Here is a 26,558-nt window from a genome sequence, read left to right as displayed (position 1 = left end):
CTGTGCTTGGTGTCTTTCTGTATTTGAAATTTCCTTTCCTGTCTTTGCCATGGAGAGATGCTCCTTATCCTTCGAGGCCCTGTTCCAGTGCTACCAGGTCTCTGAAGCTCTTCTTATTCTCCTTTCCTAGTGGAATTAACAGGCCCATCTTTTCTGCTCCCCAGAACTTCACTCCTATTTTTTTATAGCACAGTCACTGTCTTCCTGGTAGATTCAGGTGCCTTTCTGCCTTCCCTACCTGCCTGTGACCTCTTTGAGCAAACAGTTTGTATATGACTCATTTCAGGTCTTCCTTAGTCGATGCTTCATGTTCTCCAAGTTACTTCTTGAAATGGGCTGAATGGTTGACTTCCTAATTGAAGCCTTTTTCTCCATTTGTACTTTGAGTAGGAACTGCCTGTGTTCTAAGTGCAAAACGGCTGTAGAGAATCATTTGATTCCTAGCCACCACCACCCCCAAACCACTCCACCCCTACTCTGTGCCCACTACCGCTGCTGAAAAGAAAAGTTGGGCTGTGGTCACTGAGGCTCATCTCTCATGTCTATCTCCTTAGGAGTAAGACCGCAGCTCTCACAGACGACAGGATCAGGACCATGAGTGAAGTCATAACTGGCATCAGAACAATAAAAATGAATGCTTGGGAAAAGTCATTTATAGACCTTATTACCAGATTGAGAAGGTAAGCTTGTATATATAGATGTCACCCTTTATTTTCATGCTTTATTTCCTATTATACTGAATGCTTTAGATGTCTTACCAAATAAGTATTTAAGTTCACCTTCACATTAAGGTGAACTTAAATACTTACTATTCACTGCATCCCCCACATGTTGCAGGAGGGTTCAGTAGAATAGTGGAGATATCAATTAACCTGTTCTTCCATTTACCATCTTCTCAAAGGAAATATATATATATATATATATATATATGCTTCTTACTTGTATAGAAATGAAATTCTAAGTAGTTCTTAATACCTCAAATTCTAGTAAGCAATGCTTTTAAGATAGTTTGTATTTGAGACAATGACATACAAAATAAAATTGTAATTTATGTTGATGGGGCACAAATGAGATTATACAGATTGGATGTACCTGTACCGAACTATATGAATCACTGTTCTTTGCCATTGTCATGCTTAGTTGCTTGGTCATGTCCAACTCTTTGTGATCCCATGGACTGTAGCCCATCAGGCTCCTCTGTCCATGAGATTTCCCAGGCAGGAATACTAGAGTGGATTGTCATTTCCTCCACCATGGGATCTTCTTGGGGATTGAACTTGAGTCTCTTGCATTGCGGGCAGATACTTTACCCTCAGGAAAGCTCATGAATCACTATTATTCATTTTAAATGGAGCTATGAAAATCCTGTTCCTTTTGTTTTGCTTCATGTTTGTAGAATGTTTTTCCATCTTTTATTTAAATATCTGATGAGCATTTCTCTGACCCCACCTGGTCACCTCTCACTTTGCACCTTTGTGCGGGTCCCTCTCTCTGCTGGAAATACACTCTCATCTTCCTACTTCTCTGGCCTCCTCCAAGCGTGACTGACTCCAGCTCATCTTCAGGGTCCATGTGTGTGTCACTTGCCTTGACTCCACTGCTCCAAGTTACTTATCCCAGCTCTGGGCTCCCTTGGGGGCTGTGCTGACCATCTCTGTCTATTGTCTCCCAATTTTGTGGTTGCTAATTCTCTTTCCCCACAAGTTCATGAGCGCCTGGAGGGGACAGGCTGCGTCTTTCTGTGAGGAGCCTGGCACAGGACTTGTAATTATGAATGTTGGTTGGATGAATGTTCAAACCCAGTCAGATTGACCCAAGATGTTTGAAAGTATGACATTAAGCCTCCCCTCACTTGAAAGAGTGAAGTGGTGATGCAGTGTGTGGTCCTGGTGTCAGGCAGAGCCGCAGGTGTACACTGTGTAGTGTCTCTATGATGTGAGGGATGGTTTATCTTTATCTGTGTCTACTCCCTAGAAAGGGGGACTCACACAGGGCAACTGAATCCATGTCTTTGATGTTTCTTATAAAACCTATGTCCTACTCTCTTTTACAGACAGGAAATTTCCAAGATTCTGAGAAGTTCCTACCTTAGGGGCATAAATTTGGCATCATTTTTCGCTGTGAGCAAAATCATGATTTTTGTCACCTTCATCACCAGTGAGCTCCTGGAAAACCTGGTCACAGCCCGCCAAGTATTTGTGGTGGTGACGCTGTTTGAGGCTCTGTGGTGTTCGAGTACCCTCTACTTCCCCATGGCCATCGAGAAGGTGTCAGAGGCCGTTGTCAGCATCCGAAGAATTAAGGTTTAGTGAAAAATAACTTTTTAAAGTTACAGGCCAATTTTACCTAAAAACCTCCTTTATGTGGGGTCACTGTGAGCCAGTTAGGTGAGGTTTAACTCTTTCAGTGCCAAGCTGTCAGTCTTTCCAAAATATATGTATTCCCTTCTTTTCTTAGGTAAAGTGTGTTAAAATTTCATAAGACCCATGCTCATTTAGGGCCGGTAGTATAAATAGCAGCAACACAGGCTCTTGACATGCAGTGATGGCTGCAGGATGATTAAAATGTCTAAAAGCAGGAGAAGCAAACAGATACATCTGCTGTGCTGACTGGGATGACCAGGCAGTGACGGTGCACAGTCCTGGGGTGAGTGACTAGGATTCCTCTCTGGGTCGGGAAGGGAGGAACTTGCTGAGAAGTCCTCTTCCCTGGGCAGGAAGAGTGGCCTCAGAGTCCCTTAGTTCTCTGTGTTTAAAAATGGATTCTTTACTCTACAAATGTTTTCTCATTGATTTCTGATCTCTGCATTTTTTTCCTGTGCTTATTTTACTTAATGTCTAAGCCTGTCTCTAGCTGCCCTTTTCCTTTCAAACATGTGATTCCCACCATACCTATTGTCTCCTTTTTTAAACTAACTGTCCCTAAATAGTCAGGGGCAAATAATTTTTATCACAAAGTCAAGGGCCTGTCACACAGTAGGTGCTAAAGTATTTCTGTTTAAAATGAAGATTAAATCAGCTCTGTGAAAATGAATGATTTATTATGACCTCATAGGCCCAAGAGGTCTCTATTTTTCTCTAAGTGAGGAAGGGGGACCCATGGTGTTGACACTGAATGACTCTAATAAGATTGCAAAAGATCTCAACTTCAAAGCACTAAAAGTCTTCAGTGATTTTTACATACAATCAAATGTGTCTCTGAGGTTATAATGTTCGCAAAGCAGCTTTAGGTTTTCCATTACCAGCCACTGTGAAGTCAGTCTCTTTGGCTGCAGTTCTGACATTGATGCTTTCCTGCATAACCTGTTCTGGGTCTACACTTCATGGCTTTAATGGCCATTTAATTTCAGCTTTTTCATCAGACTGTGTCCTGGAGAAAAATCCAGCTAGCACTTCTGGCGCCTTTATAAGCTGATCATGTGTTGAATGGGATCCCATTTAATCCTTGAAAGTCTGTGGCATCTGTCCCCCTCAGAGCTATTATTTGTGGAAAAGTGCTCAATAAATTTAATTCTTCACTGAGTGCATAATTTTCCTTTCCTTTCTTTTTTGTTTGAAATTGGGGAATTTCTATTCTAATATACACACATTGAGTATTGATGTCTTGGTTACATGCTTAAGCTGAAACTATATTTGATTCTTTCTAGACCAGATATATAACATATACATTACTCCCCAGGGTCCTTGGTCTTTTTAATCATTAGAAAGTGATAATAGGCCAGACGAGAAATTTAAGCAAGGCTTTGTTGAGGCTTGTGCTGCAGCACAAAGTATGAAAACAAGAGACTGATGCCCCGTTGACTCTTTGAGAAGATTAGGCTGATTCCTTAAATGGGGTGAGGATAGGGGAGGTTTGGTGGTTTGAGCCACAGGGGTGACTTATGTGGTCTGCCCCCCGTCTTGTAGTTGCCATGTGCCAAGATCCTACATAGTTCCCTTCTTTGCTCACAGCAGCTCAGAAATGGCAGTTGGCTTGTGGTGTATTTGTATCTTACTGTTCATGATTGCCTTTCCATGTGTGCAGGTATATTTAGTCCCTACGATTTCTTTGTATTTTGTTGCTCAAGGAGACATTTGTCTAGATGCAAGCACTCCCATAAAGGGTCCCAGGTCCCGCCTGTCTCATCACCTTTTGCTTGTTGCTGTGTCAGCTTAGACTATGTAAGGCTGTAACCATGCAGTCAGTGGTTGAACTTATTTGAACAACCGTGCAGTCTGTTCCTTCCTTTAGCTGATACCCTTGATGGGCTGACTGTGCAAGGCTCGGTTTTAGTTGGACGTGGGACTGTAAAGGTGCATGAATGATATAGTGTCTCCCCTCTGTGTCACTTAATATTCCTCAGGGGATTCAGAGGTAGGGAGGGCGGTGCCAGCTGTGGATGTGCTGAGCTGGTTCCCAGTAGGGTTAGTATTAGAGATGGACCAGAAGGAAGGATGGGGTCAGTAATCAAGGTGCCCTGGCAAAGGCCACCTGGGGAGTGTGGACTTAGGTGCTGTGGGTCACTGGGGGGTGTTAAGCTTGTGGACACTCAGAGATGCTGTAAGGAGATCAGAAGGTGGTTGTACTGGGTTGCAAAGAATATAATCATTGCAGCCAAAGATGGAGAAGCTCTATGCAGTCAGCAAAAACAAGACCAGGAGCTAACTATGGCTCAGATCATGAACTCCTATTGTCAAATTCAGACTTAAATTGAAGTAGGGAAAACCACTGACCTAAATCAAATCCCTTACAATTATACAGTGGAAGTGAGAAATATATTTAAGGGAGTAAATCTGATAGAGTGCCTGCTGAACTAAGGACGGAGGTTCATGACATTTTACAGGAGACAGGGATCAAGACCATCCCCAAAGTCAGCTTTCTTATCTCTCCTTGCTATTCTTTGGAACTCTGCATTCAAGTGGGTATATCTTTCCTTTTCTCCTTAGCTTTTTGCTTCTCTTCTTTTCACAGCTATTTGTAAGGCCTCCTCAGACAACCATTTTGCTCTTTTACATTTCTTTTTCTTGGGGATGGTCTTGATCCCTGTCTCCTGTACAATGTCATGAACCTCCGTCCTTAGTTCAGCAGGCACTCTATCAGATCTACTCCCTTAAATAAATTTCTTACTTCCACTGTATAATTGTAAGGGATTTGATTTAGGTTAGTGGTTTTCCCTACTTTCTTCAATTTAAGTCTGAATTTGGCAATAGGAGTTCATGCTCGGGGCTGGTGCACTGGGAAGACCCAGAGGGATTGGGTGGAGAGGGAGGTGGGAGCGGGGATCGGGATGGGGAACACATGTAAATCCATGGCTGATTCATGTCAATGTATGGCAAAAATCACTACAATATTGTAAAGTAATTAGCCTCCAACTAATAAAAATAAATGGAAAAAAAAGAAAGCTTTCCTCATTGATCAATGCAAAGAAATAGAGGAAAACAATAGAATGGGGAAGACTAGAGCTCTCTTCAAGAAAATTAGGGATACCAAGGGAACATTTAATGCAAAGATGGGTTTGATAAAGGACAGAAATGATATGGACCTAACAGAAGCAGAAGATATTAAGAAGAGGTGGCAAGAAAGAATACACAGAAGAACTGTACAAAAAAGATCTTCATGACCCAGATGGTGTGATCACTCACCTAGAGCCAGACATCCTGGAATGTGAAGTCAAGTGGGCTTTAGGAAGCATCACTATGAACAAAGCTAGCGGAGGTGATGGAATTCCAGTTGATCTGTTTCAAATCCTAAAAGATGATGCGGTGAAAGTGCTGCACTCAATATGCCAGGAATATGCCAGTTTTCAGTTTAGAAAACTCAGCAGTGACCACAGGACTGAAAAAGCTCAGGTTTCATTCCAATCCCAAACAAAGGCAATGCCAAAGAATGCTCAAACTACCACACAGTTACACTCATCCCACATGCTAGTAAAATAATGCCCAAAATTAAGCCAGGCTTTAGCAATACGTGAACTGTGAACTTCCAGATGTTCAAGCTGGTTTTAGAAAAGGTGGAGGAACCAGAGATCAAATTGCCAATATCAGCTGGATCATTGAGAAAGCAAGAGAGTTCCAGAAAAGACCTATTTCTGCTTTATTGACTATGTCAAAGCCTTTGACTGTGTGGATCACAATAAACTGTGGAACATTCTGAAAGAGATGGGAATACCAGACCACCTGACCTGCCTCTTGAGAAATCTGTATGCAGATCAGGAAGCAGTTAGAATTGGACATGGAACAGCAGACTGATTCCAAATAGGGATAGGAGTACATCAAGGCTGTATATTGTCATGTTGCTTATTTAACTTATATGCAGAGTACATCATGAGAAATGCTGGGCTGGAGGAAGCACAAACTGGAATCAAGATTGCCGGGAGAAATATCAATAACCTCAAATATGCAGATAACACCACCCTTATGGCAGAAAGTGAAGAAGAACTAAAGAGGCTCTTGATGAAAGTGAAAGAGGAGAGTGAAAAAGTTGGCTTAACGCTCAACATTCAGAAAACTAAGATCAATTAACTCAGATTGGGGCCCGTCACTTCATGGCAAATAGATAAGGGGAAAAAGTGGAAACCGTGGCCGACTTTATTTTTTGGGAGGACTCCAAAATCACTGCAGATGGTGACTACTGCCATGAAATTTAAAGACACTTGCTCCTTGGAAGAAGTTATGACCAACCTAGACAGCATATTAAAAAGCAGAGACATTACTTTGTCCACAAAGGTCTGTCTAGTCAAGTCTATGGTTTTCACAGTAGTCATGTATGAAGTTGAATGTGAGAGTTGGACTATAAAGAAAGCTGAGTGCCAAAGAATTGATGCTTTTAAACTGTGGTGTTGGAGAAGATTCTTGAGAGTCCCTTGGACTGCAAGGAGATTCCACCAGTCCATCATAAAGGTAATCAGTCCTGAATATTCTTTGGAAGGACTGATGTTTAAGCTGAAACTGCAATACTTTGGCTACCTGATGCAAAGAGCTGACTCATTGGAAAAGACCCCGATGCTGGGAAGGATTGAAGGCAGGAGGAGAAGGGGACGACAGAGGGTGAGATGATTGGATGGCATTACCAACTCAATGAGTTTGGGTAACCTCCGGGAGTTGGTGTTGAGCAGGAAGGCTTAGTGTTCTGTGGTCCATGGGTTCGCAAAGAGTTGGCCACAACTGCGTAACTGAACTGAGCTCTCTTGGGTTTAGCATCAGTGGTGTTAGGGAGGGCTGAGGAAGGAACCTGAAAAAGAAAAGTTGCATTGCTGAGATGACTAATGGTGAATGAGATTCTGAAGTTATGTTGTTTCAAGAGGAAAAGAGAGTTGGGAGAGAGATGAGTTGTGTCAGAACAGATGAGAGCTGGTACCTGGCTGACGATGGGAGAGGTGGTATGGAGAGAGAATTCAGGCTGCGGTGGTTGAAAACCTGAAAACATGTCCTCAGGCCACTGTCTGTCCATCCTGCCTCCTGATGGACACGGGCTCGGGGACAGTAGGAGTCACTGTGCTCAGTGTTAGGTTCTCAGTGAGCTTGGATGAGAGGAGGAAGGAATGAATGTATTGCATCTTCCACCAGCTGATATTTGAGAGAAATGCAAGGATCCTGTTTTTCTTTTCCTGCAGAACAGTTTTCACATTCAGTTTTTACCTGTTCTTCTTTTTAAGTAAAAGTTTTCAATCATATTTATGACTCTGAGGCATGATAGATGGAATGTCAAGATGTTTAAGATAGTAAATTACTATTTATGTCTTGTTTTCTTTCTCAAGCATCCTCACGTGCTTGTTTCAGTTGCCCCCCCCACCCTGTGCTGGTAAGGATTCAGTTTGCCTGTGAGTCCCAGAGGTACACATGTTAAAGCTGCTTACAGGGTTCATTTGTTTTTCTCTCATGCAAGAATCCTTGTGAGGCTCTGTATGGATTTCCTGGGCTGCTGATACAAAGTACCACAAACCATGTGGCTTAAAACCAAGGGACTGTATTGTTTCACAGTCCAGGAGGGTAGAAGTCTGAAATCAAGGTGTCAGCAGGGTCAGGATCCCTCTGAATCTGATAAAGGAGCATCCTTTCTTGCCTCTGCTAGCTTTGAGTGGTTTCAGGCAAAACTTGGTATTCTTTGACTTGTAAACCATCACCCCAGCCTCTGTCTCCATCATCAGGTAGCTCTTTTTTTGCCTGTCTATCTGTCTCTGCATTTCTCATGAGGACTCTGGTCATATTGGATTCAGGACCCACCCTACTTCACTGTGATCTCACTTTAATTGATTACATTTATAACAACCAAATTTCCAAATAAAGTCACTTTTTGAGCTAACTGGGCTTAGGATGTATCTTTTACGGGGTGATACAACTCTCCCCATAACTAGTCCTCTGGCTAGTGTGAACCTGCGTGATGTTGGGACCCAGACTCTTTCTCTCTTCTTATGTTACTACATTACATGTGACCTTGACCCCACTGGCAGCCCCCAAGGCCCAGGCTGGGGTGGAGGAAGGTCCTGGTTGCTGTCACTCCCCACTGCCCTGGATTTAGTCACGTGGCTGCTCCTGTCTGCTCAGGAGTCTAGAGACAGAGGGTCTCCTTCCAGGCTGCCATGTGCAGGTAAAATCCGGGGTTTGTTACCTCAGAAGGAAGAGAGCAGGTTTTGAGGACAGCCAGCAATCTCTGCCCCATGTTCACAGCCTTGGGGACCTTGGGGAGTGGGAGTGGTCTAAGTTGTTTGTTCAATTTCTCTATTGCTCTAGCTTTTCTCATTGAATTATGTCTAGCATTTGCAAGGCAAGAGAGAGTTTTCTTGCATGTGTTCGTCAGCTTTGTAGCAATTTATAAGACTTCATTTTTTCAGCTACTTTGCATCAATTAAGTGATATAGAAGATAACAAGAAGTGGTAGGTGCAGCCATTCCAGCTGTGGAGGAGAGAGGGCATTGACTAAGGAGAAGAGACAGTGGCTGTGAAAAAATGCTTGTAAAATATTTTTTAAGGCCTAGAAACTTAAGACCATTTTCTTTTTAGAACGATGACTTAAATGATAGTTAATGACAAGCAATGATACTGATGTGACACACACAAGGAGAAAAGCATTGTGTATAGGGGTTTGCACTCAGAGTCTCTGTCGTTGGTCTTGTGTTCCTTCCTGTGACACCTGATTCCTGATGGCCTGGGGAGGGCCTTCCTCTCTGTGTTCTAGCAGTGTTACATGGTGCTTGGCACGTGGTGGGATTCAATTAGTATTTATGAAATAATTTCCTACCAGCTCAGCTGTTTATTGTTGGTAACACAAAAGTAAAACAATAAAAATGTCCAGATCCTAAATGTAAATGGAATTTGAAGCCATATTTTCTTCTTAGAGAAGAACCAGTACACTTGTTGAGAAAGTAACAAAGATAATCTCAAGGCCAGAAACTTTATATATTTTATACACACACACACACATATACTATATATATGTATGTATATGATATTATATATATATGCTATGCTATGTTATATACTTAGATGTACATATACTATAATAATAGTATATTACATACTATATACTATTTAATATTTCTTATGTGAACCAAGACCTAATAAAATTCATTTGTAAAGTGATAGGTAGGTATAAATGATAGGTATAAAACTTTTCATTGCCAATTCCAGAGAAGCAGTTGTTTCATTTGTGCTTTGTTCTTGCAATATAAACATTCTATGGTTTACCTTTTTCTGTAGAAATTTCTGTTACTTGATGAGATAACAGAGTGCTACCCTCTGCTGCCATCAGATGGTAAAACGATTGTGGACATGCAAGCTTTTACAGCTTCTTGGGAAAAGGTAAGAAACCTTCCATTCCAAAACTATGACTGCTAAAAGACAACTGTGACCTAGATTATTGGAGAATTTTGAGGTTTTACACATACTATAAAATGTGACTTGCTCATTTACTGAGAATATGTTATAGAAATTCTTGGAATCAGGAATAAGGTTTGCAATGAATGGAGATCAAGTGTAAAATCAGCCTCAGTTATTTGACATGTTGCTCTTTTTCTCATTTTCAAGAGAGCTTTCAATGCATTAGCACATGTTGAACTTAAAGTATGTAAATAATTCTTTTTATTTTTAGTTTATTTTTCATTTTGTTTTATTACAGAATATTAAATATAATTCCCTGTGTTATACAATAGGATCACCTTAAACAAAAGAATTAGAGCACAAATACATTTTTTCTTGAAAACCCAGATCTAGTATTTTGAGCTGAAGTGTGAAGTGTCAGTCACTTCACTTGTCTCTGAGTCTTTGTGACCCCGTGGACTGTAGCCTACCAGGCCCCTCTGTCCATGGGAATGGGTTCCCACTCCAGCATTTCTGTTGTTGTTGTTGTTCAGTCACTCAGTCATGTCCAGATCTTTGCGACTCCATGGACTGCAGCACGCCAGGTTTCCCTATCCATCACCAACTCCTGGAGTTTGTTCAAACTCATGTCCACTCAGTCAGTGATACCATCCAACCGTCTCATCCTCTGTCATTCCCTTCTCCTCCTGCCCTCAATCTTTCCCAGCATCAGGGTCTTCTCCAGTGAGTCAGCTCTTCGCATCAGGTGACCAAAGTATTGGAGTTTCAGCTTCAACATCAGTCCTTCCAATGAATATGCAAGATTGATTTCGTTTAGGATGGACTGGTTGGATCTCCTTGCAGTCCAAGGGACTCTCAAGAGCCTTCTGTAACACCACAGTTCAAAAACATAAGTTCTTCAGCACTCAGCTTTCTTTATAGTCCAACTGTCACATCCATACATGACTACTGGAAAAACTGTAGCTTTGACTACACAGACCTTTATCAGCAAAGTAATGTCCCTGCTTTTTAATACACAGTCTATGTTTGTCATAGCTGTTCTTCCAAGGAGCAAGCATCTTTGATGATGCATGGCTGCAGTCACTGTCTGAAGTGATTTTGGAGCATAAGAAATAAAATCTGTCACTGTTTCCACTTTCTCCCTTTCTATTTGCCATGAAGTGATAGGACCAGATACCATGATCTTAGATTTTCAAATGTTGAGTGTTAAGTCAACATTCATTCTTTTTCACTCTCCTGTTTTACTTTCATCAAGAGGCTCTTTAGTTCCGCTTCATTCTCTGCCATTAGAGTGACATCATCTGCATGCTTAAGATTGTTGATATTCTGTCAGAATTCTAGATTCCATTTTGTGATTCATCTAGCCTGGCATTTTGCATCATGTAGTCTGCATAGAAGTTAAACAAGCAGGGCAACCATATAACAGCCTTGACGTTCTTCTTTCCTAATTTTGAACCAGTCTGTTGTTGCCTGTCCAGTTCTAACTGTTGCTTCTTGACCTGCATACAGGTTTCTCAGAAGGCAGGTAAGGTGGTCTGGTATTCCCATCTCTTGAAGAATTTTCCACAGTTTTTTGTGATCCATACAGTCAAAGGCTTTAGTCAATGAAGCAGATGTTTTTTCTGGAATTACCTTGCTTTTTCTGTGATCCAACCGATGTCAGCAATTTTATCTCTGATTCCTCTGCGTTTTCTAATTCCAACTTGTACATCTAGAAGTTCTCAGTTCACAATGCTGAAACCTAGTTTGAAGAATTTTGAGCATTACTTTGCTAGCATATGAAATGAGCACAACTGTGCAGTAGTTGGAACATTCTTCTGTCCATATGGGAATCTAGTAAAAGAAGGAAACTTTCTAAGTCAGCTAAAGCTGCCTCAAATCCCCAAAGAGATAAAATTTGATGAAGAAGCCTCTAGGACACAGTATCTTAAAATAGGAAAGAGAAAAATGTGTGTTATATTTTGTATATCAATTATGTTGATTATTGTTATATTTTCCACTTTCTAAAAAAAAATGTTGTGACTTTATTAAAATGGGTAAATTAACTTGAATTAAATCAAAAACTTTAATTTGTAGGCATCAGAGACCCCAACACTACAAGGACTTTCCTTTACTGTCAGACCTGGTGAACTGTTAGCTGTGGTCGGACATGTGGGAGCAGGAAAGGTAAGTTATGGTGATGCAACACCTTAGCCCCTGTTAAATTCTCAGAATTGAGCCCAGATCTGTGTGTGACTCAGTTTGCACTGAGTGTATCTAGAACAGCATCTCTCTAGGTGTGTTCCATCAAACATTCATTTTACAAGAATGTTTCATGGCCAAGTAAATCAGGATAAATGCACACTGTCTTTTCGTTCTTGATGCTTCAGATTGCCCTGTTAGGAACTGCCTGTGGGGAATTTGGATGTCTCAGTGAAGGAAATTATTTATGTGACAGCTGTTCAGGATATACAGAGACAATGGGGACTTCTTTTCATCTTAGCGGCCCTTCCAGGATGTCTGGATGTCATAAAGGCTCTTCCCAGAAGCTTTGAGCATTTCCTCCTGTGACTTGACGTGATCCCATCAGTGCACGTGTAGCAAATGTGCAGCCATGTGCTGGAGATAAAGGTACAGACATGAACAAGACCCTGACTCTCTGCCTTTCAGAGGCAACCAGGTTCTGGGGCGAGACAGATATGCAGATATATTATTTCAGCCCAGTGTTGTGAGCACTCTGAGGGTGTGGATACATACACACCACGTCTGTGTGATGTTGAAGATTGAAAGGAAAGGTGCACATACACTTGGTCCGAAACAACAAAATACAGAAATCTAATGTTGGATATGGGCTTCCCTGGTGGCTCAGTGGTAAAAGAGTCCACCTGCTAATGCAGGAGACACAGGTTTGGTCCCTGGTCTGGGAAGTTCCCACTTCCCAGCTGTGGAACAACTAAGCCCGTGCACCACAGCTGTTGGGCCACTGCTCTGGAGCCTGAGAGCTGCAATGACTGAGCCCATGGTCCACAACTGCTGAAGCCTGCCCTCTAGAGCCTGTGCTCCTCAATAAGAAAATCCATGCACTGCAATGATGACCCAGTGCAAGCAAAAATAAATAAAATTAGAATTGTGGTATGGCAGAAACCAACACAACATTGTAAAAAATAAATGAAAAACTAAAAGAGCTAAAAATAAATAAATAAATAAAATTATTTTTAAAAATGTGGGATGTGTACACGAAAGGGTGCTGATGATGGACTTTTGCTCTGCAGATACAACTCACTTCAGAGTTCTTTCAATTAATTATCTTTGGCTATATTCTTCACATGTATAGCTTTTGAAGAACAAGTGTTTGTCAAGTAAAGGATACCGGATTCAGGAACGATTGCACTACACATCAGATACATAAAATACATATCCTGACGGGGTCTGCTAAAGAAGGTTGTTAAACATTCTCAATTATTCTTTGCTGAGCAAAATTTCATTTGGGGGATACTCTGGCAGAGTAGATTGCTTATACTATTAATATATTCAGTAGTCTTCGTTGACCATTAATGTTATTTTCCATTTTTCTTTTTTTTTTTTTTTGGTCTCAACTGCGAGGGCTATACTTTATCCTGTTCTGAAGGAAAGGGTTCTATCATGTATCAAGCACCAGGGTGGGGTCGGCTGTGCTGCAGGGCGTGTTCCGTCCTGAGTCCTCCCTGTTCACATGTGCTCATCTGTTCTCGTCTGTTGCAGTCCTCACTGTTAAGCGCTCTGCTGGGGGAGCTGCCCCCGAGCCAGGGGACGGTCAGCGTGCACGGGAGGATCGCCTATGTTTCTCAGCAGCCCTGGGTGTTTCCAGGAACTGTGAGGAGTAACATTTTATTTGGGAAGAAATATAAAGAAGACAGATATGAAGAAATAATAAGGGCTTGTGCTTTGGAAGAAGTGAGTAATGATTTCTGAGTTGCATATTCTTGAATTTCAAATGATGACAGTGGTTTAAACTACAAGGTTTGTAGTTCTTTTAAAAAATGCATTTTTGAATGTTGCTTAATATTTAAGTTGGTCTTCTGGGTAAATAACCAGGCGTTATTTACATATGCTGTCGTTTTAATTCTTACAGGTTAGTAACATAGAATACATTATCTGGTGGGGGGAATTGTTTCGTTCTGCGAAGTTTTCATTCACTTTCAACTTTTTTTTAATGGAAAGTTACAAATATTTACAAAAATAGAGAGCATGGTGTAATGGACCCTCATGTACCCACCCCCAGCTTCATCCAGGAACAGCTATAGGCCAGTCTTGCTGCATCTCTACCCCTGCCTTCTGCCAGCCCCACCCCCACCCCAGAGTATTGTGGAGCAGATCCTAGACCTCAGTTTAGTTCATCTGTAAACACTTCATTATTTTTCTATAAAAGATAGGAAAGCTTTAGGAAAAAAAATCACTACTTTATTTCACCTGAAAAATACCTCAAATTCCTAAATATCATCAACCTGCTAGTCTGTGTTTACCTGTTGTTGATCATCTCACTGAGAAATCTCCTTCACCATTATTGGAATCTGCATAAAGTCTGTTCCCTGAACTTGGCTGATGCCTCCTTGGTCCCTTTCAGCCTGTGAGATTCTCTCTCCACTGCATTTTTGACTTGTAATTTTTTATTTAAGGAAACCAGAATGCTTTAAAATTTCTTTTTAGTATATGTGCTGCTGAAGCAAGCACTAAAATTTCTTTTTAATACTGCATCATTTCACTGAGAGATTATTTTCACAAATGGCACTGAGTTTCACAGAAAATAATGAGATGAAAGGTTTAATTGTATGTTGGAATTAAATAAGATTAGTGAATAAATGATGAAAACTAAACTTAAGTGATAGAATACAATTTGGCAAAACGAAATGTAAAAGGGTAAATAATGTTAAATACTATGTTACTCTCTCGGGTTGTAAAAATTAGTGAAAAATATAATTAAAGGTCTCTGCCCAGGGTCTGTTCAGTGTGGTCTGGATTTCTGACTGTTCTTTGTACTGTGAGGAAAAGACAGGGACAGATTTTCAAAGGTGCGATGTTGAAGGCTCCAAACCTGCTTTGTGAGGAAATAGTATTTCTCCTCAAACAATGGCTTGAACATCATAGGTTGTATCAGGTGCATGTGTGTGTGTGTGTGCTAAGTCACTTCAATCATGTCTGACTCTGCAGCCTTATGGACTGTAACCCACCAGACTCCTCTGTCCATGGCATTCTCCAGGCAAGAATACTGGAGTGGGTTGCTATTTCCTTCTCTAGGGGATCTTCCCAACCCAGGAATCAAACCCGTGTCTCTTATGTCTCCTGCATTGGCAGGTGGGTACTTTACCACCAGTGCCACCTGGGAAGCCCTGCATCAGGTGAGCAGCATTTTACAATGATGTGGACAAACAGAATTGCTTGTTAATGGGCTCATTTCTTTCTTCTGGGTTCTTCTTCTTAGGTGATTGTACATTTGAGAAATGATGCCAAGTTAGCAGGAACGAGCTAGATTTTTATTAAATGGTGTATATATCATCTAAGAAGGGAAAGCAAATGTAGAACAAAGAAAACTGTAGCTCCCACTTATTCAGAAGTGAAGAAGTAAAGTGAAGTCTCTTAGTCGTGTCCTATTCTTTGCGACCCCGTGGACTATAGCCTACCATGCTCTTCCGTCCATGGGATTTTCCAGGAAAGAGTACTGGAGTGGGTTGTCATTTCCTCTTCCAGAGGATCTTCCCAACCCAGGGATTGAACCTGAGTCTCCTGCATTGTAGTCAGACGGTTTACCATCTGAGCCACCAGGGAAGTCACATTTATTCAGAGTCCATGTACAAATCATTTTTGTCTTTCACATGTGTACATGCACACACATAAAAAGGTTTATGAGTTATTCATTCTTTATGAGTGCCTATGATGTTCCCACCCTCATTTTATAGTTAGTAAAACTGAGGCCAGGAGAGATGAGAAACCTCATCTCTACATTAGTAGCTCAAGTTCAGATCCTGGGGGTCAATGCTGCAGCCTCGTGGGGTGACTGGACCAGCAACATGGACAGTGTTTTGAGGATTCATCCACCGTGGGCCATATGTGCAGCATAAACACTGGTTGGAAGGGGCCCTACAGGACTGGGCTGCACAGCGATTCTTCTATACGTAATGTGACATTTATAAACATGGACTGTTCCTGTTCTGCTGCATAATTGGGACATGGAGTTGGGGACCCTTGTGCCCATTCCCTCCTTGACAGGAAGGGAGGCCCAGGGAGGAGAAGTCGCAGAGAGGAGAGTCCTGGCCCCAGCTTCGTTTCTTGCCTGCTGTCACTTTGGACACATCCTGTTATCTGCCTGTGCCTCTGATGTTTCCACAGCATAATGAGGACATCGGGTCAGAGGGTTTCCAGGAGTTTTGCTGCTGCTCTGAAATGTCATCTATGACTCAGATTAGTAAGGGATCAGCAAGGTCTTTATGACACCTGGGAACCACTTAGTAAATTATGAGAGCCTCTGCTTATCTCCTTTTGGATTCCCGGTATCAGTGGATGGACATAAGGCAGGCACAGGAAATAGCGGTGTCCTGGAGTTAGTCTGGCTGTAGACACAGAGACGGCATAGACAGTGCGGTAGAAAAGGCTTGGCCTTTGGAGAGAACAGTCCTGGGTAGTGACTCCAGGTGTTTGTCTCAGTTTCCGTTCTTGTTAAATGGGGGAGGGGTGGGGTTACTGTAAAGGTTACAGAAAATGCCTGTGAAATGTAAACAAACCAGGGTTTCAGTAAGTGGTGGCTACTGTTACTGTTCTAATCTTTTTCTCTCCATCCATCATCCAGCCACATAAATAAAATAAAGCTTTCTCCTTACTATTCTCCCTACTCCCACCTACCCTAAATCTTGGAGGAAAAAACATAAAAAAGCAACATTTTTAATATAACATATGTTAATAACAACTAGATGTATTATATTAGATCTAATTGAAGTAATCATTGAAGTTCATTGAGCTGAAAACTTTTCTGTAACAAAATAGGGAGACATGAAGTAATCACATTGGCAACATTGATTCAGGTTGATGACATCAACTCCAAGCTCTAGGAGTCAGAAGTTTCAGGAATTGAGTCCCAGTCTTTTTGTTGAGCAGGTGTGTGGTTCTGACTTATTGATCCTTACAGCTTGTTACTTCCTCTGTAAAATGGAGATAATAAAACTATCAACCTCATGAGATTGTTTTGAGGATGAAATGTGGTTGTGATTTTAAAGCAGCAGATTTCCAGGGATATAACAAGCACCCTGTAAGTATTAGAATGAGTTTGAAAATAAATTTTTAATATAAGCAGCCAGATTTTAGTAAAATTACATCTATAAAATGTGACATGTAAGAAAAAATGTATCTGTGTATTTAACTTCCATTATTTGAGTAGATGTTTCTGTAGATGCTCTACACATAGTACATTATATAAATCAAATAAAAATTTTCTGTTACCATAACATAAGCAATATAGTATATGAACATTTGTCTACATGTTATCTTTAACCACTGGAAGGATTTTGAAAATGTTTAGTCAACACATTTAAAGGTATCAAATTGATAATTCTAGTTTAGTATTTTTCCACAGAGGTCACTTACTTGGACATTTTCTTTTCAAATTGCCTTGACAATCATAGGATAATAAGCTTATTGACCCTTACATGTCTAGATACAGAAGCATTCAAGACGAGTTAGTTTAGTGTTGTCTTCATTTTAAATATGCTCTTCAGTGACCACTTGGACAGCAGGATGTGAAAGAGCAGAAGACTCTGAACTGATATGAGCTGGCTCAGATTCCAGCTCTTCTGTTTCACAGCTGACCATCCAGACCAGTGATGTGACCTCATTCAGTCTCAGTTTCCTCATCTGTGAAATGGGGCCAGGACTTACTGTGCAGCTTGCTGTGAGGATTCAAGATAATCAACATCAGGGTCCAACACAGATTTACTGCCCAGGAGCTGAGAGAAGCCATGTGCACGTATACAAATTATGGAGCAGAATCAGATGGGTCCTTCACAAGAGATGTAAACAGAGCCTCAGGAGCCCAGCAGGAAGAGAGATGAGTCCAGGATGATTTCATGGGAGAGTGTGTGTGCGCTGAGCCTGGAAGGATGGGCAGGATATGTCAGGCCATGAGAGGAGGGGTGATTCCACATGGAAGAAAAGCTGTGAAGGCAGGTAGGGCCTCCCCTGTTTGACTCTCAAGTCCAGCCTTCCTCTGCCCGGGCCTCAGGTCTGGCCCTCGTTAACCACTTCAGCAGTCTGCTTCAGGGTGTCCCTACTGTGAGTCTCCACCGTTGCTGAAGGGCCCTTGATGTGCTTCTGGATGGATGGCATCAAACCAGCATCGCCATTTCCCAGTTTGCCTCTAGTGTGTGTGTCTGCCTCTAGTTTGGTTAAATTTAACTTAGATATAACAAACATGAATAAAAATACCTTCCTGTCAGTGGAAGGAACTGTAATATATGCTCAACTCAGGCCTTTCCCCTTTAATCAGAAGATGGTGGCTGAGAAATCAGCTTGACTTGGTTTTACTTAAAATCCTCCAAAATGTTTTCCCCATTGGTGGCTTGTTCATAAATAACTTGCAGGGTCAGCAACACATTGAGAGTATTACTACCAGACTCAGGGGTAGTTTCTTATGTCCTGGAAAGAGAGGCTGTAAATGTCTTTTCTAGGTTACAGAAAACCATTTCTCTGTGGTTAAGGTTGCTGTGTTACAACATGGTGATATTTTAAGAAGAAAGACTTTTGAACAACAGAAAATCAAAGCATAAAAACTAAGCAGAACAGTTTGCAAGACTATCAACAGTGAAAGAGAAGCCAAGTAATTCTGTGTGTGTGTGTGTGTGTGTGTGTGTGTGAGGCCGAGAACTTAATACAGCTCATTTTTTTTTTATAATGAAAGACAAGAGAGATGGTATTAATTTCTGAGCTCAAGAAAGAGAGAAGGTGAAATAATGATAAAGAGCAATTGCTGCCTTCCATCAGTTGCACCCCCATTAAGCTTTGAGTGAGCAGGGAACTTGTGTGTGCCTATATGTCTTTGTGGCTGTCAGGGAGGGTTATGATGGAATCTCTTTCTTCTATGGTGATCATGTGTTTTATATGTTATGATTCACACTGTAAACAGGGTCCCACTGTTGGCTTGATAAGAAAATAGGGCTCAGTCACCAACAGCAAGTTATAATCAACTCATGTCCGTTTTCTGTTTATGGAGGGTGTTCACACACTTCTTTATATTCTCATAGCATCCTTGAGTTTAGTGATTCTGGTTTCTGCTTCACATCCTATAGAAGAAGAAAATGGGACTTAGGGAGATCAAAGGACTTGTTTATCATGGAGGAACCAGTGTGCTACTTGCTTTCTCCCCAGATTTGCTAAAGTAGAGACAAAGAAAAGATGGCTTCATCTGCAGAAAACTACTGCTGTGCATCCTAGGTTGATGCCTGACGGGTTTAGAGATAAAAACTCCCAACAAACTCCGTTTAGGTCAGAATGTGCCATGTGCTAACTGTAGGCAACCTAAGATTTCTAATATAATACTGTGTAACTTAAGCCTGATTTTTATCTTGTCATTTTGGGAATGCTCTTGTCATCTATTCTTTCTTCCCCCTCTGGTACTCTGGGGAAAATAGGCTGATTTGTCTATTTACTTCTTAAATAATATTCAAATATAACTTTTGATTGATTCCCAGATCCTCAAGTTACAACTTTATTTCCTTCTTAGCTTTGAGTTTTTCCTGCTTTCACAGACAAGCATCTACTTAGACCAGCTGATCTGCTGGGTGTCCCTTGAGCACACTGTTTCTTTCCTTTTGGTTTTCCTGCCCAGCTTGCTCTTTCTGCTCCCATTTCTTGTACAGACCTTGTCTGTCCCTCGCTTTAAACATCAGTGTGAAGACACGGTTCAGGTGTTATCCCTTCTCTGAAAGTGGAATGCTGAGGCTGAGATCAGCAAAATGTCTAGTTGAAGATACAGTCATTCCCTGACAAAACAAATCCTGTGCCTTCACCAACCTGGGCCATCAGCTCTCACACCTGTGTCTCTAGCACAGACCTTCACACTTGCATGTCTAGCTGCACCATGACATCACTGAGAGGTCATCTCAGTTTGTCCATAAGCCAAGTCTTCTAAACCTGCATCCACCATCTTCCCCAGCTCAGTAAATGGAGACCCTGTCCTTCCCCTTTCTCACCCCAAACACCATAGTCCTCTTCTCTTACATCCCACACCCATCCCGTCAGCAGGTATTATAGACTTCACCTTCCAAATGTGTCTGGAGTGTGACCCCGCCTCTCCATTCCTGCTGCTTCCACTGTGGTCCTGACCACGGTCATCTGTCACCTAGATTCTTCCAGTAGCCTTCTCATGTGTACCTGCCCTCACCCTTCCCCACTTACTGTTTTCTGCAGAGCACAGGAGTGATACATTAAAAACCTCAGATCACATCAGTCTTCCCCTCCCTCTCCTCTTCTTACTGAAGTGACCCCAGGCTCCTCCTGCTCTGTCTCCGCCCTCACTCCCCTCATTCTCACTTGGCTCTGCTCTCCTGCCTCTTTGTCCTGAACCCCTTGGGCATCTCCCCGGGGCCCCTGCTCTTGCCCATCCCTTTGTGAGGATCAGCCTCTCCAGGTCTGCCTGAGCTCCCCGCCTCCCCGGATCTGCTCACACCCCCTCTGAGCAGAGCCCTCCCCCCGCAGCATGGACTAACTTCCCTCCTTCACTCTCCACCCCACTGAGAAGCTTCCTTTTCCTTCCTGTCCTCAGTCCTTGTGCTCAGGTTAATTTTCCATATCGTCCATCTTCTGTCATGGAAAGAAACTCTAGGAGCTTTGTTTCTTCACAGCTGAGTTCATTGTGCCCAGAGCAATGCCTGTCATACAGTAGGTCCTCAGTAAATATCTGTTAAAATGGTCAAATGTGTAGATGCTGTGAAAAACTATGGAATGAAAACAAATAAAAAATACTGAGAGGTTTTTTTCAAATGTTCAACGTTACTGTTCAGTTACTCTAACACATACCCATTGCTGTGGCTTCCCAGGTGACTCAGTGGTAAAGAATCCACTTGCCAATGCAGGAGATGCAAGAGACATGGATTCCATCCCTGAGTCTGGAAGATTTCCTGGAGGAGGAAATAGCAACCTACTCCAATATTGTTGCCTGGGGAATCCCATGGACAGAGAAGCCTGATGGGCCAAGTCTATGGGGTTACAAAGAGTCGAACACCACTTAGCGGCTGAGCATGCATGCACATTGATCAAATACTTGTGTGAAGAACTAATGCTAAAAGTTTAAGCATTAAATTTTAAAAAACATTTTAAAACATTTTTACCCCATTTTTATGTCCGTATAGGATTTACAACTTTTGGAGGAAGGAGATCTAACTGAGATAGGAGACCAGGGAACTCCGCTGAGTGAAGGACAAAAAGCCCGGATCAGTCTTGCAAGGTAAATGAGGTTTCAGTTGCCATCCTGCCCCTCCTCCTCCTCCGTTCCTAGTGGAGGTGAGCACACAGACCCCGCTCACCGGGTGGGCCTTTGTGAAGCAGGTCTTGGCCCTTTCCCTGGGCTCCTGGAAGGAACATGAAGTTATTGGACGCCGTCATGATTCAGAGATGACACCCAAGTGTCCTCTCCTGACATCTCTCTATGTTTTCTAGAGCCGTTTATCAGGATGCAGACATCTACCTCCTGGATGATCCGCTCAGTGCAGTGGACGCAGGAGTCAGCAGGCACTTGTTCGAACAGTGAGTTTGCTCCTGTTTTTCTATCATCTCTGCTTTCCACGAACTCTGTAGAGATCAGGGAAGGGAGCTTAGGAAAGCCTTTGTGCTTCAAGAGACTCAGCCTGTTCTGCCCTGGTGTCCCTCCCTCCCCTCCCTTCCCTCCACAGAAGATCCATCATAAAGAAATCTTGCATCATGATGAGGTCAGGACAGGAACATACAGAAGGTGCTTCCAGTATGTGGGGGCCAGTAGGATCTGTGCTTTAGGGAGTGAGGGATAGACCACAGATTGCCCCTGCTACTTGCTGTTGATAACCAGACACTGTGGATGGATCCAGACCTCAGGAATAAGAAAGATGATGTATGTTTTTTAAATCAGAGAGTGAAACTCCATAACCTGGTACTTGGCTTCCAGTTCTTTTCCTCCATCATTTTTTAAGGCACATTAGAAGTGAAGTTTTCAGTACTGACAGAAGGCTTCCATGGAAAGAACTTGTTTGTTTATGCTTGTTATTCTATCACTTTGGAAATAAAGTCTTTATTAAGTCTAGTCTTAATAAAATCCTAAAAGATGAAGCTGTAAAAGTGCTGCACTCAATTTGCCAGCAAATTTGGAAAACTCCCCAGTGGCCACAGGACTGGAAAGATCAGTTTTCATTCAAATACCAAAGAAGGACAGTGCTAAAGAATGTTCAGACTACCACACAAGTGTAGTCATTTCAAATGCTAGCAAAATAATGCTCAAAATTCTCCAAGCTAGGCTTCAACAGTACATGAACTGAGAACTTCCAGATGTTCAAGCTTGATGTAGAAAAGCAGAGGAACCATAGATCAAATTGCCAACATTCACTGGATCATAGAAAAAGCAAAAGAGTTCCAGAAAAAACATCTACTTCTGCTTCATTGACTATGCTAAAGTGTTTGTGCGGCTCATGACAAACTCTTGAAAATTCTTAAAGAGACGGAAATACCAAGACCACCTGACCTGCCTCCCGAGAAACCTGTATACAGGTCAAGAAACAATAGTTAGAACTGGACATGGAACAAGGGACTGGTTCCAGATTGTGAAAGGAGTACATGAAGTGTGTGTATTGTCACCCTGCTTATTTAACTTCTATGCAGACTACATCATGCTAAATGGCTGGCTCGATGAAGTGCAAGCTGGAATCAAGATTGCTGAGAGAAATATCAATAACCTCAGATATGCAGATAACACCATTCTTATGGCAGAAAGTGAAGAGGAACTAAAGAGACTCTTGATGAAAGTGAAAGAGGAGAGTGAAAAAGCTGGCTTGAAACTCAACATTCAAAAAACTAAGATCATGGCATCCGGTGCCATCACTTCATGGCAAATAGATGGGGAAAAAGTGGAAAGAGTGACAGACTTTATTTTCTTGGGCTCCAAAATCTTAAGAGTCCCTTGGACAGCAAGGAGATCAAACCAGTCAATCCTAAAGGACATCTATCCTGAATATTCATTGGAAGGACTGATGCTGAAGCTAAAGTTCCAACACTTTGGCCACCTGATACGAAGAGCTGACTCATTGGAAAAGACCCTGATACTTGGAAAGATTGAAGGCAGGAGGAGAAGGGGACCACAGAGGATGAGATGGTTGGATGGCATCAGCAATTCAATGGACATGAGTCTAGATAAACTCTGGAAGTTGATGATGGACAGGGTGGCCTGGCGTTCTACAGCCCATGGGGTCACAAAGAGTCAGGCATGACTGAGGTACTGAACAACAAGTCTAGACTTAGTGAAGTCTAGAATTTGAGAATGATTTATTTCAAATCTGAGTATGATTTCAGTCATTTCACATTACTTCATGATTGCTTACTAGAATTAATACTTAGACCTGCAGTGCAGGTCTGGCTTATGTCTTGACTTATATAATCTGGCTTATGTCTTGACTCTCATTCCTGTTTCTAGAATTTAGAACTTGTTGTTAGTGGCCCTTGGTTGGCTACACAGTGACTAAAGTAGAAAAAACTGATGCTTTTCTGTGTATAATGTGTCTTAACAACACTGGCTGAGGTCTCTTATGAAGTCTAGATTGGCCTTTTTGAAAGCCTTGCAAACTTGTTTTTTTCCCTAAAATAGCCTCCACAACTAGTTGTGATGAGCAGGGGCTACTCTCTAGTTGCAGTAAGTGGGCTTCTCATTTCAGTGGCTTCTCTTGCAGAGCACTGACTCTAGGGTGTGTGGGCTCAGTAGTTATGGCTCCAGGGCTCCAGAACACAGGTCTAATATTTGTGGCGTGTGGACTTAGTTGCTCCGTGGCATTTGGAACCCCTTGGATCAGGTATCAACCCCATGTCTCCTGCATTGGCACAAGATTCTTTACCAGTAAGCCACCAGGGAAGCCCCCTTTCCTATGTTTTTGTTTATATTTCTATTGCCTTAGGAGGCTGAGCTAAGAAAACATTGGTATAATTTATATCAGAGAACATTTTGTCTCTAATCTCTTCTAGGAGCTTTATGGTATCACATCTTATGATTAAGTCTTTAAGTCATTTTGAGTTTGTTTTTGTGTATGGTGGGGGGGTGTGTTCTAACTTCATTGATTTACATGCCTGTGTCTGTTCTTGTGTCTTAGTCTCCTCTTCATCTAAGCACCCCAGTCAGATTAGACAAGGTCCAGTATAACTAAGGGTAATCATTACTTTTTAAAGTCCCTGTCACCAAATTCTAAGGTACTGATGGCTAAGTTGACAACATGTGAATTTGAAAGGACATGATTGATTTACAGCAGGTCCCGAATAGCAAAGTAGAGACTTCAGCAGAGTCCAGTGTATGAGAGGGAGACGTGTCAGGAGCTCTGAGCTCTGGACACTAGAATCTGGAATCCACGTCCACTAAGCAGAAGTCATTAGACTTTGGTGGAACCTGCCCATGTATAAAATGTGCTTAGTGTTGGGGTGATGAAAGAGTTGTGGAGATGGATGGTGGTGTTGGCTGCACAACAATGTGAATTTGCTTAATGCCACTGAGCTATATGCTTAAAATGGTAAATTTCATATTATGTTCATTGGAAGGACTGATGCTGAAACTGAAACTCCAATACTTCAGCCACCTCATGCGAAGAGTTAACTCACTGGAAAAGACCCTGATGCTGGGAGGGATTGGGGGCAGGAGGAGAAGGGGACAACAGAGGATGAGATGGCTGAATGGCGTCACCGACTCGATGAACTTGAGTTTGAGTAAACGCCGGGAGTTGGTGATGGACAGGGAGGCCTGGCGTGCTGCGATTCATGGGGTCGCAAAGAGTCACACATGACTGAGTGAGTGAACTGAATTGATATTGTAACACATGTATACAGAAAACTGCATAGTAGCACTGAATCTTTGAGAACATGGTTGAGCAGGACAGGTAACACACAGCTATGGCTTCCAGCTCTCTAATCTGACCCCCCCTTTTCACCGTCTCCTGTTTGTGACTTGATGAATTTTCCATTAGAGAAGTGCCTTGTGTCTTGTCATGAGTTGAGTGACAGGAGCTTGTGCTGTGACAGGGATTCCCCACCTCCACCCTCCTGGCATTATTAATATCTCAGCCTCCCTGTTCCCAGCACCCCACCCTGAACTCAACAAATGTCTGTCATCCCCTCTTGTGAGCATCGGCACAAGTTCCCCATCATTGCAGGAACAGTTTCTACTGGTGGTTGCATCTGTGCCACAGGGAGGGGTGAGCACGGCAATTGGTGTCAAGTACAGTGTGCTGATCACAAGAGGTCTCTTGAGTTCTTTTTCAAACACAGGAGATACTTACAAAATCCTCTAAAATATTTTGGGTGTACCACTTTGGTTATATACTTGATAGAAGCAAGGTTAAGATTGTTGTTTGCTAATCAGAACTGCATTCTCTAGGGTGACTTAAAGCAGAGAGTATGAAAGCAATTTAGGAAACCACTCAGCAGCGACTGCAATGTTCTCAAGTTAGGGAATTGGATGGAGCAGTATTCTATGAGAGATGATAGTCATGTGGAAGCTTAGTAATAAGGAGGGTTTTGTATTAAAAGTGAATGAATCACACTTCTACTTACCACTAATAGTTTCCTTCCATCATGAAGGGAGGTCATTCATGTTTGTGAGTTCTATAACTTTATGCCGTGAATACTAAGTGAGTTCTGTCACCTACAGAAGGTGAGAGGCCTTAGGTGAACTGATGGAGTCTCATCCTGCTGTGGGGATCATGTTATGGACCCTATCCTGGTTCAGCCCCACATCACCAGACCCCTGCCTCCTACATCATCAGGTCTTCAGGTCTGTCCTGATCAGACTCTCACACTGCTGTCTACACAGCTCACCCTCCTGCTCCAGCCCTTCTCAAGGCCCCCACCCCTCATGTTCAGAAAGCAGCTCCAGGTCCTTATCAGAGAACTGGCTTCTTTGCTGTCTTCCCCCATCAGCCTTTCCAGCTCGTCCCCACATGCACTCTGTATCATCCAGCTGTGCTGGCTCTATGGGGGTCCTTTCTCACTCCCTTCTGTCTGTACATACTGGCCCCTCTGTCCCAGAGCCAGGGAACAGTGCACTGGGCAATAGAAAGAAGGTGGAAGATGGGCCCTGCTGTTCCCTCCTGCTCCTCCAGGGGGTGGCTGTGCCCTCTGTCTTCCCTCAGCCCTCAGTGGGTGCACTTGACCATTTATGAGTCCCTCCAAACCCTCCAGAGCTGTGAATGCAGGAAGGCGCCTCAACTCAGTGCAGGCCCCCTGCACCTGCTGTGTCTTCTTCCAGGATATCTCTGCAGGTAGTCTCAGGGCTCCCACATCTCCCCATCTAAGATAGCAGCCCTCCTTACTATTCCTACAGAGCACACATCACAGCCCCATATTGCATTTCTCTATACTCATTCAGTGTGTTCGCCTTTATGTGGTGCAAAGTATTATCTGCTTTCTTGACCTGTGATGTAGGTCTGATGAGTGGCACTTCAGTAAACCTCTGCTGATTGAAAAAGTGAAGGTGGGGACTCTGTCTTATTTGTATCCCCTCTATCATGGATGTGTCTCCTTTTACCATAATCCTTATATAGTATTTTACTG

The 26,558-nt window shown here is 42.4% G+C and overlaps 1 protein-coding gene across 1 annotated transcript in view; it reads left to right on the top strand.

Annotated features, from left to right (window-relative positions):
• The window catches only part of LOC133049148 (ATP-binding cassette sub-family C member 4-like), a 352,243-nt gene that overhangs the window by 23,289 nt on the left and 302,396 nt on the right, over window positions 1-26,558 (top strand). The window contains exons 7-13 of the mRNA XM_061133057.1: window positions 555-680; window positions 2,054-2,303; window positions 9,675-9,776; window positions 11,871-11,960; window positions 13,515-13,706; window positions 21,143-21,237; window positions 21,450-21,536. Coding sequence (XP_060989040.1) covers window positions 555-680; window positions 2,054-2,303; window positions 9,675-9,776; window positions 11,871-11,960; window positions 13,515-13,706; window positions 21,143-21,237; window positions 21,450-21,536 — 942 coding nt within the window. The remainder of the gene's footprint in view (window positions 1-554; window positions 681-2,053; window positions 2,304-9,674; window positions 9,777-11,870; window positions 11,961-13,514; window positions 13,707-21,142; window positions 21,238-21,449; window positions 21,537-26,558) is intronic.

The sequence above is a fragment of the Dama dama genome, chromosome 30 (assembly GCF_033118175.1).
Source record: "Dama dama isolate Ldn47 chromosome 30, ASM3311817v1, whole genome shotgun sequence".
NCBI classification, from domain to species: domain Eukaryota; kingdom Metazoa; phylum Chordata; class Mammalia; order Artiodactyla; family Cervidae; genus Dama; species Dama dama.
This window is presented reverse-complemented; position numbering and strand designations above follow the sequence as displayed.